This window comes from Delphinus delphis, chromosome 11, assembly GCF_949987515.2.
Source record: "Delphinus delphis chromosome 11, mDelDel1.2, whole genome shotgun sequence".
NCBI classification, from domain to species: domain Eukaryota; kingdom Metazoa; phylum Chordata; class Mammalia; order Artiodactyla; family Delphinidae; genus Delphinus; species Delphinus delphis.
In genome coordinates, this window is record NC_082693.1 from 17,169,702 (window position 1) to 17,183,274 (window position 13,573).

The 13,573-nt window shown below is 34.8% G+C and overlaps 1 protein-coding gene across 2 annotated transcripts in view; it reads left to right on the forward strand.

Annotated features, from left to right (window-relative positions):
* Positions 1–7,037: 7,037 nt before the first annotated feature.
* The window catches only part of LOC132433535 (solute carrier organic anion transporter family member 1B3-like), a 58,531-nt gene continuing 51,995 nt past the window's right edge, over positions 7,038–13,573 (forward strand). Inside the window, exons 1-2 of one of the 2 annotated variants that reach the window (XM_060024399.1) lie at positions 7,038–7,165; positions 11,349–11,500. In XM_060024399.1, coding sequence (XP_059880382.1) covers positions 11,411–11,500 — 90 coding nt within the window. In that variant the 5' untranslated portion in view covers positions 7,038–7,165; positions 11,349–11,410. Of the gene's footprint in view, positions 7,166–11,348; positions 11,501–13,573 lie in introns of those variants that run through there. The other variant, XM_060024400.1, reaches the window with a different exon arrangement.

Genomic DNA, 13,573 nt, shown 5'->3' on the forward strand with positions numbered 1-13,573 from the left:
TCATTCCCTCAATTTCTCTCAAATACCCTTTCTCCTAACTCATTGGACTTCCAATTTATTGGACCCTCTATTTCTCCCTATCCATCAATACCTTGATGTCCAATAAAAATATAATGAAGTATGATAATTATATAGGTATTCTGGTAGAAACTCTATATTACTTTAAGGAAGTTCTAGTCATAGTTTGATAAGTGTTTTTATCATAAGTGAATGAAGAATTTCATCAAATGCTTTTTCTTCATCTTTTGAGATGATATAAGTTTAAGGATTTTTTTTCTCTTTATCCTACTGATGCAGTGAATTACCTTGATTGACTCTTGAATGTTAAGTCATTTGTTAATGATGAATAAAAACTCAGAAAAAATAGAAGTAGCAGGAAAGTTTTTTAACCTACAGCTACAAAAACGTACAGGTAGCAACATGCCTAATTGTGAAATACTGAAAATTCTATTCCCTAACGTTGGGAACAAATCAAGGATGCCTGCTCTCACCACTTTTATTTTGTGATATGAGAGCCCAGAGAGGGCACTGGAAGTCTTAGTCAGTACACTAAGGCAGGGGTGGAAAACATCCAAATTGGAAAGGAAGAAAGAAATACAAGTGTCTTTATTTGCACAGAACATGGTAACATATATTAAAAATCCTAAGAAACATATTTTTAAAAATCCACTAGAACTACAAAGTAAGTTTAGCAGGATTGCAGGACACAAGTCCAATATACAGAAATCAATTTTATTTCTATATACTGGCACTGAACAGTCAGAAATTGAAATAAAACAATAATAGTATAAAAATATGAAATGCTTAAGAAATTTGACAAAAGATATGAAAGACTTGTACACTGAAAACTACAAACTGTGCTGAGAGAAATTAAACAAGACTTAAACAAAAGAGACATATACCATGTTTACGAATTATATGTTTCAATATTGCTAAGACGCCAATTATACCAAAACTGATCTATACAGTGACTGCAATCCTGACCAAAATTCCAGCAGAGGTTTTTTTCAGAAATTGACAAGCAGATCAAAAAATTTACATGGAAGTGCCAAGGACCTAAAATAGCCACAACATCCTTGAAAAAGAAGAACGAAGTAGGAAGACTTAACACTTCTCATTTCAAGACTTTTTTGAAGCTATAGTAATCAAGATACTATGGTATTAATGTATAGATAGACATACTGATCAATGGAATAGAATAAGGAGTCTGGAAATAGACCAACACATTTATGTTTCACTGATAGTTTACAAAGATTCTAAGTCAAGTTAATAGGGAAAGAATAATCTTTTTAACAAACAATGCTAAATAAATTAGATAACAATGGACAAATTAATGAACCTTGACTTTGCCTCACACCTTATACTAAAATTAATTCAAACTAGAATATAGACCTAAATGTAATAGCTAAAAAAATAAAACCTCTAGAACAAAATGTGAAAATCTCATTGACCTTGATTTTGGTAAAGATTTCTCACATAGAACACAAAAAACACAAACTGTAAAGAAAAAAGAAATTAGACTCTATCAAAATTTTAAACTTTTGCTCTTGAAAATGTTTGCAAACATTTATCCAAGAAAGGCCTGTTTGAAGACATCTAAAAAACTCTTACCATTCAATAATGAGGACAAACATTCCAGTAAAAACTGGGCAAAGGATATGAGCAGACATTTCACAAGGAAAAACAACTCAAAATGAAAATTATATTTAGGGAGATGGACAACAAATAAGCACATGAGAAGATGCTCAACATCATTTGTTATTAGGGAAATGCAAATTAAACCCACAATTAGATACCACTACACATCTACTAAAAGGACTAAAATTAAAAAGACTATACCAATTGTTGGTGAGGATGTGGAGGAACTGAAACTCATACACTATTGATGCGAATGTAAAATGATACAACTATGTTAGAAAACAGTTTAGCAATTTCTTAAAAACTTAAACACACACCTCCTGTGTAAGCCAGGCATTCCACTACCAGGTATTTTTTAAGGGAAATGAAAGCATATGTACACAAAAGTACTTATAAACCAATGTTCATAAGATTTTTTTTTTTTTTTTTTTCTGGTACGCGGGCCGCTCACTGTTGTGTCCTCTCCCGTTGCGGAGCACAGGCTCCGGACGCGCAGGCTCAGCGGCCATGGCTCACGTGCTTAACTGCTCCGCGGCATGTGGGATCTTCCCAGACCGGGGCATGAACCCGTGTCCCCTGCATCATCAGGCGGACTCTCAACCACTGCGCCACCAGGGAAGCCCCATAAGACTTTTATTTGTAGTAGACCAAAACTGAAAGCAACTTAAATTTCTATAAACAGGTAAATAGATAGATTGTGACATATTCATATTTGGAATACTAATCAGCATAGAAATAAATGAAACTATTGATATACACAACATGATTGAATTTCAAAATAATTATTTTGAATTAAAGAAGTCAGACAAAAAGCAGTATGTACAATTTGATTACATTAGTATAAAATTCTACAAAATGTAAATTAATCCATAGTGCTGGAAACAGATCAATGGCTTGGTCTAGGATGGGGAATAGTAGAGAAGGCAGGAGAAAACTCCTGGGAGTGAATTTTATGTTCATTATTTTGGTCTCATCAGTGAATACATATGTCAAAACATCAAATTGTATTTGCATTAAATTGTATTGTAGTAAGTTAAGAGGAAAACCATAAAAGATGGTGTGCTGAGTAGAAAGTAATCAGCTCTGAAAAAATGCTGCTAATAGGTCAAGTCAGCTGAAGACCATTACATGTAGCATTTAGGTAATTTATGACTTAGGCAAGAGTAGTTTGAGTGAGGAGTTGGGGGCAAAACTTGATTGAAGTGTCCGCAAGGGAGAATATGAGAAAAGGTATGGAAAACATTAATTATACATAAGCATTTTGAGAAGATTTTTTTTTAATGTAAAAATAGCACAGAAATAATGTTAATACCAGGAAAGGGAATGGGAGTACCCTCTGAGTACTCTGGAAATAAAAAGAGGGATTTTTGAAGATGGGAAAGTGATGGCATGATTATATGCTGAGGGGAACATTTCTCTAGAAAGGAAAAACTGCTATCCTTGGGAATGCAGAGGAAGTAATCTGGTGCACAAGTGGAGGCTGGCCTTAGCTAGAGCATAGACAGTTCATCAAGGCAGAGTATGTGGTACTGATGCTATAGGTAGACAGATGTGGTGAAAGAAGATTTGGGAAATTTTGATCTTCATTTTTGTTAGTGAAATCATCATCAGCTGAAGGTGGAGATAGGAAAAGATGTGTTAGAGTTTTGAGGAGAGAGATGAAAGCAAAAGATAGTTACTGAGAAAGCAAGACGACATGGATTGGGAAAATGCAACACGATACCTAAGCCCAAGAAAGACCCATTTGAACTTCACGATCCTAAATTTAAAGTCAACACGGCTGAGGGTTTTTCTTCAATCACGTTCAGCAGCATGGATGAATGGACAGAGTAGTCTGAGAGTTGTATTTAATCCAGGTTGTGTTTTGTCAAGCAATTAAAATGATGCCAGGGTCACAAATGACTTGAAGATATATGGAAGAAAGTGATTACCATGACCATTAAATTTAACCCAGATATGGAGGGAAATGACAACGTGAAATAAGGCACAGTGAAACCTCTGGTAAAATCAATCAATGGTCAGATAGATCCTGGTCAGTGGAAGCATCCAGGGTACTACAGTGTGTGAGCTGGCAAGACAGATAGTGGAACTCCAATTCTTGAAACTTGTATTATGGAGAAGTTGCAGTTTTGATGTGACAAAGTCTAGGATATATCCATTGGAGTGAGTAGAAGCAAGGCTATCGAAGAAGAGAAAGTTGAAAAGCTAAGAAGTCAGGGAATTAGAAGTATTCTCTTCATGGTCATTACAATTACTGATAATTATTACAGCAGGAATATTTTGAAAGATTGGCTTTGAATCAAGAGCTAAAACTCATGGAAGAAGTAGGAGTGACTCAAGGACTGGTAGATGATTCCACCAAGACGAAGTGATAGAGTCTTTAGATATGAGATTCATAATGATGGATTCTGAGAGAAGAGGGTGTGAAAACAGAAAGGAAGTAGCGCAGTAAGGGAAATTGGAGACCAAGGCATCTGGTATGGAGCAAAATGGAGAACAATGTAGCCCCCATTGATCACAGGAGCTTTGAAAGGCAATGTCATCAGGGAAGGGCCAGGTTTAAGTTAAAGCAAGAAGGTGAAGCAAAATGTGTCAGGGAAGAGGCTAAAGGTAGAGGGAATTCTACTTGTGATTAACCATGAGTTCCAAACATCTCAAGAGAAGTGTCTCAGTTCAGGATTGGGAGAGGGATAGGAGATGAGGGCAAATACAGGAGGGTGCAGAGCCATATGGGGATTAGACAGGAGCTGAAGAGAGTGATCAGGGAATCCCTCACTTCTCATGGTGGTGACCAACACAAGAGAAATGATGGCCACAATAAGATCAATCATGATGATGCCAGGGCTCTAGTGGGTAGAAAGATGTGAGGTTCTTTCCAGGAGTCATCTGCAGCCTCCCAGAGCTGCCTCTTTTTTTTAAAAGTTAATTTTATCAGAGTATAGTTGATTTACAATGTGTTAACGGGGCTGCCTCTTGACCATTACTAAGAGAAGTATGGCAGGAGACAGCTGCAGGTTGTCCTTGAGCCTAAAGTCTCCCTCTTCAAGAATGCCTGCGGACCCCTCTGAGTACTCTGGAAATAAAAACTGCTGGGTACATGTCATGGAGATTTTATTTTTACTCATTTCATATGAATTAATTGCTTTGAGTATTTATAATACACTAATGTCACACACTGAATCTTATTAGGTATCAAATCTGTAATTTGTCAGGTACTATGCAAAGCACTTTGCACACATTATTTAATCCTTACCCCAAGTATTATCTTCCTACTTTACAGATACGGATATTCATGATCAGAAAAGTTTAGATAACCTACTTAGGTTCATACTGCTAGCAAGTAGCAGAGACAAATTGGCATCAAAATCTATCAGATTGCAAAGACCATATATCATCAGAACTGGGATGATTATCTCTGAAGTAAATACCAATAAGATTATTTTTAGCAAATTTTGCAATTCTATTGACTCATGGATGTTAGCATAATATTGATCTTGAAAGAGCTGTTGCAACGTCTTTCCTGACCACCTATATTCTTCCACAAGTCACACAAGAAGAACAGTTCAAGTACTTAAAACAGTCATGTAAGAAAAAGAGCAAATGCTCTTTGATCTCTGGAAACACTCCAGAATTTCAACAGAAAGCTTTAGTTTAGGGATTAAAAAGGGTCTACTAATTTGTACTGTTTTACCTTCATTCTTTCAACACAGCTGTCTCAAAACAAAGTGATGTGACTTGGGTAGAACAGAAATTTAAAGAGAAAATCAATAGCATTGGAACCCCTAGACTATATCCCTACTCTGAATGAAAAGGAAGTTCACAAAGTCAACTGAAAATGTTCTCTAGCTCTGCTACAGTGGTTCTCAAAATCTGGCATAACATAAAAGTTCACTGAAGTGCTTATTAAAACATCATAATCTTTGGTCAACCGAATCAGAATCTCCTGAGTGTGGGCCCCAGTCTGCTATAGATGACTGGATCCTAACCTTCCCAGGCCCAGGTCTTCATTCCTCAGTTCCCTTTAATAGAGAAATTTAATATTTCCTAACGTTTCCCCTCCACAGTCTCTGATTCTTCCCATGATTCCAACAGTTCCAAGGATCAAACCAATTTATCAAATAACTGAGATATAGGACTTAAATAAATATTGTTGCAGCTGTATCAAGGATTGTCCTGCAGGAGTGATAAGGGGTAACTGTGTTTTCACATATGCATCTTCACATTGCTATATATGTATGTACATATATATATTCATATGTGTATGTGCATATCTATGTACATGTATATACATTCACATTGCTATCTATATATGATAGCCATATATATACACACACACATGTCTCTACATACACATATATTATATATACTATATATAACTATAATGAATAAATAACATATATGTATAAAACATATATAATATACATTATTTATTCATGTGAGAGAAGAAGGGTATGAATTTTATTTGCATTAGTACACCTCCAGAACAGAGCCCAATATCTGAGGTAGAGAGATATAGCAGGGATTCAAAAACATTTGAGTTGCTGAATGAACAAGTGAGGGCATGAAACTTCAAGAACCCCAAGAAAATGTTCAATTGTGTCAAGGTCTCCCCGTCTCTGAAAACCAAGTGACTAGAAAGAAATAATGTGACCTACTTTCTGTATACCTTGATATAAGACATCTATTATGCAATGTAGTCTTGACTTTCATCATCTTTAAAAATGTTGTCACTTAGAAGACCTGTCTTGCAATGAATTGGCACTTTACTATTCCATATGGGACATCCAGTATCCAGACACATCATATTAGAATTGCATGCAAATATCAAACAAAAGAGTACATTTGATTTTTTGAATGCTAAAGGAACCTGTAGACAGATTTTTATTTTTCAAAATTTTTCCCCATTTTTATTTTATTTATTTATTTTTAAACTTTTTATGTTATGTTGGAGTATATCAATTAACAACATTGTAACAGTTTCAGGAGCACAGCAAAGCGACTCAGCCACACATATACATGTATCCATTCTCCCCCAGACTCCCCTCCAAACCAGATTGCCACATAACATTGAGCAGAGTTCCCTGTACTATATAGTACAGTATAGTATAGTAGGTCCTTGTGTAGACAAATTTTTTAAATTGCCTTGTAGTCTTTTCTATGTGGAATTGTTTTATCACTTTGGATAATCTGTTGTATTTGTATTTTTAAAGAAAAATATGCAAACAACTTAATTGAGTAAGCAAATGTAAATTATTCTCAGAAGTAAAGCTTAATTTTTGAACTTTTACATACAAGTAATTTGTAAATTATGAGAAATTTTTAACATAATCCTTAAACTACAGGCATGCAGAGGAGATTCCTAGGATAAGTAGTTAATTTTCTTCTATTTGCCTGGGACAATGACCTAAGAAGGTAGTTAATCATCATTGGACTGTAAAAAAAATAACGAGCCAACTATTTAACAAGAGACTATAACAACAGATAAAGGGACGGACCTGTGGCCATTGCTGTAGGATCCTAAGTCCAGGTAAGAACCTTTGAGATTCTCAAATTTCAATGTTTCCTGTATGTGAGAAACTTCCAGAAATTTCAAGGGGAAAAATTGTTTTGATGGACATGATAAATATTACATATTTTATGTTATGTGTCTTCTACACCCTTATGTTCTAAACCTTTAAAACTTATTAACTATCCCTTCTAGAGGTAGCTGAGCCTCAGGTTGATGTTTTTAAAAATAAAATACAGAAAATCAGACATTTATAATTTAAAAATAAAGACTGAAATCCCATTCCTATTACTTTCTATTCAAGTGGAACTTCAAGTCTGAAAAAATAACGTGGGTTGGAGAGTTAGTTGGTAAACATCAAGAAATGGGATATGCCTCATAGCCACTTACTCACCTCAACTTTCCTTGTTTCAACTCAAATTTGACTCAAGGGGAGGTCAAAAGAAGAGGTTTTCTAGATGATTTTATTTCTGATTAAATGAGAAAAAACTTCTGCCTCAACACAGTTCCTGGCACAAACTAAGGACTCAAAAATATTAGTTCCTTTCTCCAACTCAGGAAGGTGGCTACCCTTATAATTATTATTAATATTATTTAATTAAAAAGTATTAAATTATTTACAGACCCATAAAAGGTTTAAGAAGTTAGTAAATGCTGTTTTCCCTTTTTCCCTCCTTAGTACCACATGTATTGTACATGGTAGATCACTTGGATTGCACTGCTTTTCTATGATCACTCAAATAGGAAAAGCTTGCACAGATAAGCAGAGGCTGGTGAGATTCTTCCCTCTGCTCCACCCCAATCAAAAGGGAGCAGAACTGGACTGTACTATTATTCAAGGAAGAGTTGCAATGCTACATCTGAATGCCTGTCTTACAGAACATCGTGGTTTATGTTATAAACTTATTGCATCCCCAAAATTCATTTACATGTTAGCTGTTTAGAACTCTGAGAAAAAAAATATGTCCAGAGAAAAAATTGTTAAATGTCTTCAAGTCAGGCTTAAAATGCCGTGGGGATGTGGAAAATATGGTGTTTAGAGTCAACCCTGAATTGATATTTCAACCTTTTAATTACTATGTAGTGATTTGTTATAATTTAATCCTTTTCAGAAATAAGGTAAAAGTGCCTACATTTCCAACTTTTTATCTGGATACTTTTCCCCAATATATAGGAGAGAGGTGTGGACTAGCAATCTGTTTGGGAAAGTAGTAGAAATACAGGGAAAAGGAATGACTACATTACAAGGGATATTGTCCAGTGGAGCAGCAGTGTGGGAAAGGTTATTTCAACTGGGAGTAACAACGGGAAAATATCTAAGAGGGGTGAGTTGGGGCAGAATTACAAACAAGAGATGAAGAAGAACATTACAGGTTAAGAAGAAACATACAGGTGAGCAGAGACCTTTCTTCTGGGGACAGTGGTTCCACAGGGTGGAAAGTGTTTATGGGTGTATTGAGACTAAACACAAAGGCTGGTTTTAGTTCAGGAAAAATATCAAATACTATACGTGAGTTTTATTTTGTGTGGTACAAGAGACCTCTGAAAGATTCTAAGGATGGAAGTGATATGCATAGGAAAGGGAGAAGGCTGGGAGACAGGACAATAATTTAATCAATTGCAATCAACAAGGATAGGAGTGGTGAGATCATAGCATTCGGGAATGTTTGTTGAGTAGCCAAACCAACCAACCAAACAAAAAACTAAAGCTAAAGGGTGACTATCTACCTTTCAAATAATTCAGAGGATTAAGTGGTAAAAATGCTTTCCTAACATTTAAGTCCTGAACAAAGGATACAGAAAGAGGTGTTCATGTAAAAATGACATAAAACTTATCAAAAGGCTGCCTGTGACTTTGGGACCGAACTACTGATTCCCTCCTCACTCCACTTCACTCAGTAACTGAACAGGCCCAGGTATATATGGACCACATGCCAGAAATATAGAATAACTAGGATTCACTTAGATGTACAAGGGTGTGGGTTTCTGCATTCATGTGTATGTTTATATACATTCATATACACACAAGTGATAATATCTTCAGATATTTATCATTTCTGTATTTGTACATTAGCCATTTAATATGCATTATGTATATTGATGGACTTTATATATATATAAATTCTTACTGCATGAATTAATGAATAGAATATACAGTTGATCCTCATCATTTGTGGATTCTGTATTTGTGAATTTTCCTACTCACTAAAATGGATTTGTAACCCTTAAATCAATACTGCTGCTCTTTCATGGTCATTCACAAACCTGCAGAGAGTGGCAAAAAATTTGAGTTCTCCCACATGAACGTTCTCAGCTGAGGCTGGACAAGATATAAGATATGGCTCTGCTTTCTTGTTTTTGCTCTCGTAATAGAAACAAGTGACCTTTTCACAGTCCTCTTAGAGCCATTTTTTTTCATTTGTGTGCTTTCTGTAGGTGATTTTGCTATTAAAATGGCTCTCAAGCATAATGCTGAAGTGCTGTCTAGTGTTCCTAAGTTCAAGAGAGCTGTGATGTGTCTGACGGAAAAGATACATGAATTACATAAGCTTCCTTCAGGCTTGAGCTGCAAAGTGCTATTGTCCACAGATTCAATGTTAGTGATCAATAATACGAATTAAATAAGGTGTCTAACAGGAAGGAAACATAAAACAAGGTTATGTATTCATTGGTTGACAAAAATGTTGTGACCACAGATAAACAGGAACCAAACCCTCTATTTCCCCTAGGAGCAATGGTTAGTCATTGCTAATTCAGCATTTGCAAGAACTTTATAGAACACAACTACTGCAAATAATGAGAATCAACTGTATATAGAACATGTATTAAATATACTGTATAATTAGTGCCCTATTAAATCATATATCTATGTTTATGCTTGTTTCTATACATAAATAGGTATTTTTGCTACATAAATATGTATTATGCACATATGAATAAATAAGAATACATTTTCTAAACCTCAGTGAATAACATACTATTCTACAAAAAAGAGCAAATCTAAGAAATAAGTTGATTCATTTTACTAGTCTTTAAGATAGGGGCTTAATAACTCTCAAAATTTTAATCTCTCTTACATTTGACCTCAAAACTCCACTTGTAGGAATTTTATCCTACAGAAATGATCACACATAAATCAAAAGACATATTAAGAAATTTTTCTAATATGAAATAATTCGATGCAACCTAATCTAAATTAGATGCTACCTAGACATAAAACTAGGTAGATAAACTATACACAGTGGAATACCCTAGAACCATAAGAAGACTGAGTAAGCCACATTAATATAAAGTTAAGTATATAAAGCAGAGCAAAAAGGCAGATAACTATAGTAACGTATGCTGCCATCTGTGTTAAAAAAGGAACATGTTGTGTATTTAATTAAAAATGCATATCGTATTTCTGGACAAGATTCATTGAAAGCTAATAATACTCTTCCTCAGAAAGAGAAACTGGATGAGGGTTAGAGGAAGAATTTTTCCTATGTGTCATTTTTGATGTTTTGTGCTTTCAACTTCAAATATACTCTCTCTTCAAAAATAAACAAAATTAAAATAAAGTGGAATCATGGTGATGGTAAGTTCAAGCACGGCCATAGTCCCTCTGCCAGGTACTTGGAGTACACTAAGCTCTTTTTAACAAATCCAAACTTTCTCTGGTTTTTGAGCCTGGTTCCAGAGGTATTAATATTTTCTCTCTGAAACCTTTTTAGGCCACTCTAATTATAATTAATTACATTATTTTTCTATTCATTTTGACTATCTACTATATGCAAGGTACTGTTTGGCATTTTGTAAAACCAGAAAGATGAATTAAACACTTATTTGTCTTCCTAAACCTTATAATGTAGATATACAGAAAATATAACAAAATTTTATTTCCAATAGGTAATTGCTGATAATTTATTTAATCCCATCTAATGTGTGATTCTGTATTACTTTATTTATTTGTTGTTTCAAGTTCCCCTCCATACATTTATCCTCCTAAATTACAATCTCGCTAAAGCTAGAAATTTGTATACGTGTGAGTGTGTGTGTGAGTGTGTGTGTGAGTGTGTGTTTCCTTTTGTGTCCCGGTGCTCAGGACATGGTAGGTCCTGAATGAATATTAGTGGAATTATTGATTGATTGATGTTGACCTTGAGGCTTTTCTCATTTCTGAATTGTTAAAGTGAAATAAATTATAACTTTCCTCTCCAAAAAGGTGATCATTTTGAACGAAACATCGACAAAAATTGAAAACATTCACATGATATCTGCATTTCAATGATGGACCAGAATCAACATTTGAGTAAGACAGCAGAGGCACAACATTCTGAGAAAAGGAAAACTAGAAACTACTGCAATGGATTCAAGGTGGAATGCGTTTCATGTTTTCAAACTAAAATAAGTAAAGGGAGAATTTTGGTTTAAAGAAAAGGCAGCCAGTTTTTTAAAAGAATATTATATTTCAAATTAGAGTTTTCAACTGAAGCATACGTTAAAATATTAACACAATGATATACATCTTGATATAAATCAATCTTTAAATCTGAATAAAAGGTCTTTGGTGACATTTCTAGTTAAGAATTTATTAAAGTTGAAAATTTAGAAAGATTTTGATATCTTCTCTTTGATTCTTGATGGACAAAAAGATACTTATAAATGTGATTAAAATAAAGCAGTCTCTGTGTAATGGATAGTATGTAAAAAAAAATTCTTACATTTGACCTATAACAGAGAAGATTTATCAGTCTTGTGAATCACTTTGTGGTCTTGACCTATTTAATTTTTTTTTTTTAAAGAACAGCATTTGTTATTCTATTAACTTAAATGATATAGTCTGAAGGGAACTAAAAGACCTGGCCCAAAGACCTAGTTGATGACTTAGGAAAGTCATTTAATTTTTCCATATGCAAGTGGGTAAAAATGATAATCCTGTCTCTTGCTTTTGTCACAAAACGGTGAGACAGTGAATGATATAGACTGTATTGCGATTTTCACAGACAGGAAAAACCAATCCTTGAGCACAGAGTCAAGGAAACCAAGACTCAAGGAAGTTGAGAAGTTTGTGTGAAGTCATCTAGGTTGTAAATGGAAAACTCTTAAAACTAAATCAAAGCCTTTAAACCCCGATAGAGAAGACTAGAGGAAATCAAGAAACCAATCAGGGCTGACTTTGATCAATATTTAAAATGTTTTCCTCAAAGTTATAGTCTTATCTAGCTGAATAAAGACCAGAGATCAGATTCAATTGCAATCATGTTATATAAAGTCTGTTTTAACTTTGTCCAGGGAACATGAGGTCTGTTTGCTTTTCAGAGATTATTGGTAAAATCAGTTCTGATGAAATATTTAAGTAATATTTAAACAGAAAAGCAGTCACCAGGAGAAAGTACTGGCTAATGCAACTGGACCACATTCTATTGCCTAGGGGTAGTAGGTTGTGCTGGCTTATTTCGCTTTTAAATATGGAGGGTTACAGTGATTCATTTGCACATGCATTCAAGGTGACAACAAACTAGCCGAAGCAAATAAAATTCCCTGGGTAGTCTCTTGCAGCATATTTGGAGAAAAGCTTCGAGTTAGCAAGTTGTCAGTGTGTATAAAGTATGTGAATTGCAGCCCAATAATAAAGAACAGAGAAGCAATAACAGTAATAGTATATCGAGCACTTACTAAATGCAAGACACTGCTCTAGTAGTTTAGTTCTACTAATGGATTTATTCCTTACCACAATTCAGTCAGCCATATGCTATTATCTCCCTTTTACACATGAAAAAAAACTTAGAGGGTGAATGACTTTCTCTAGGTCCCTAGGCTGGAAGGTGGTAGAGCCAAGGTCTGAAATTAGGCGGTCTGATTGCAAGTCCCGTGAGCTCAATTGTACTCCATGTTGCTAAAGTACCTGTGGGTTTCCATAATATTAGTACCCTCAAGATATTCTGGTAAGCACAGATTTGTAAGTGGGCTACTTAATAATCTTCCTCATTCTGTACTTCTAAAAATTCCCCTTTATACCGAATAATTGAGTTTCAAGCAAGCATATTTGCCTGCACACACACAAATACACGTTGTTACTGATGTGGGTTTACAGACTCAGCAGGGAAAAATGTGTAAAAGTGCAAATAGATAATAATTTAGAATAACAACAGCATAGATTGATTCTTTCTTACCCCTTTCCCTCAATTTTTGAACTGAACCAAGTAGGTTATATAAACCCTGCAAGTACATTGTTCATCTTTACACTTGTCATTGCTGTGCTTCAGATTCCTTGTACCACTGCGTTGTAATGAAAATTCTTTAAAAACACAATAGCAGTGCATCATCATCAAAAAACATAAATAATAGGGAAAAAGTAAAAGGTCTCCCATTCTACCTTCATTCCCACTCCCCTTCCGGAAATCATTAGGATAACCATCCCATTTGTAACCACCAACAGTATCCCTA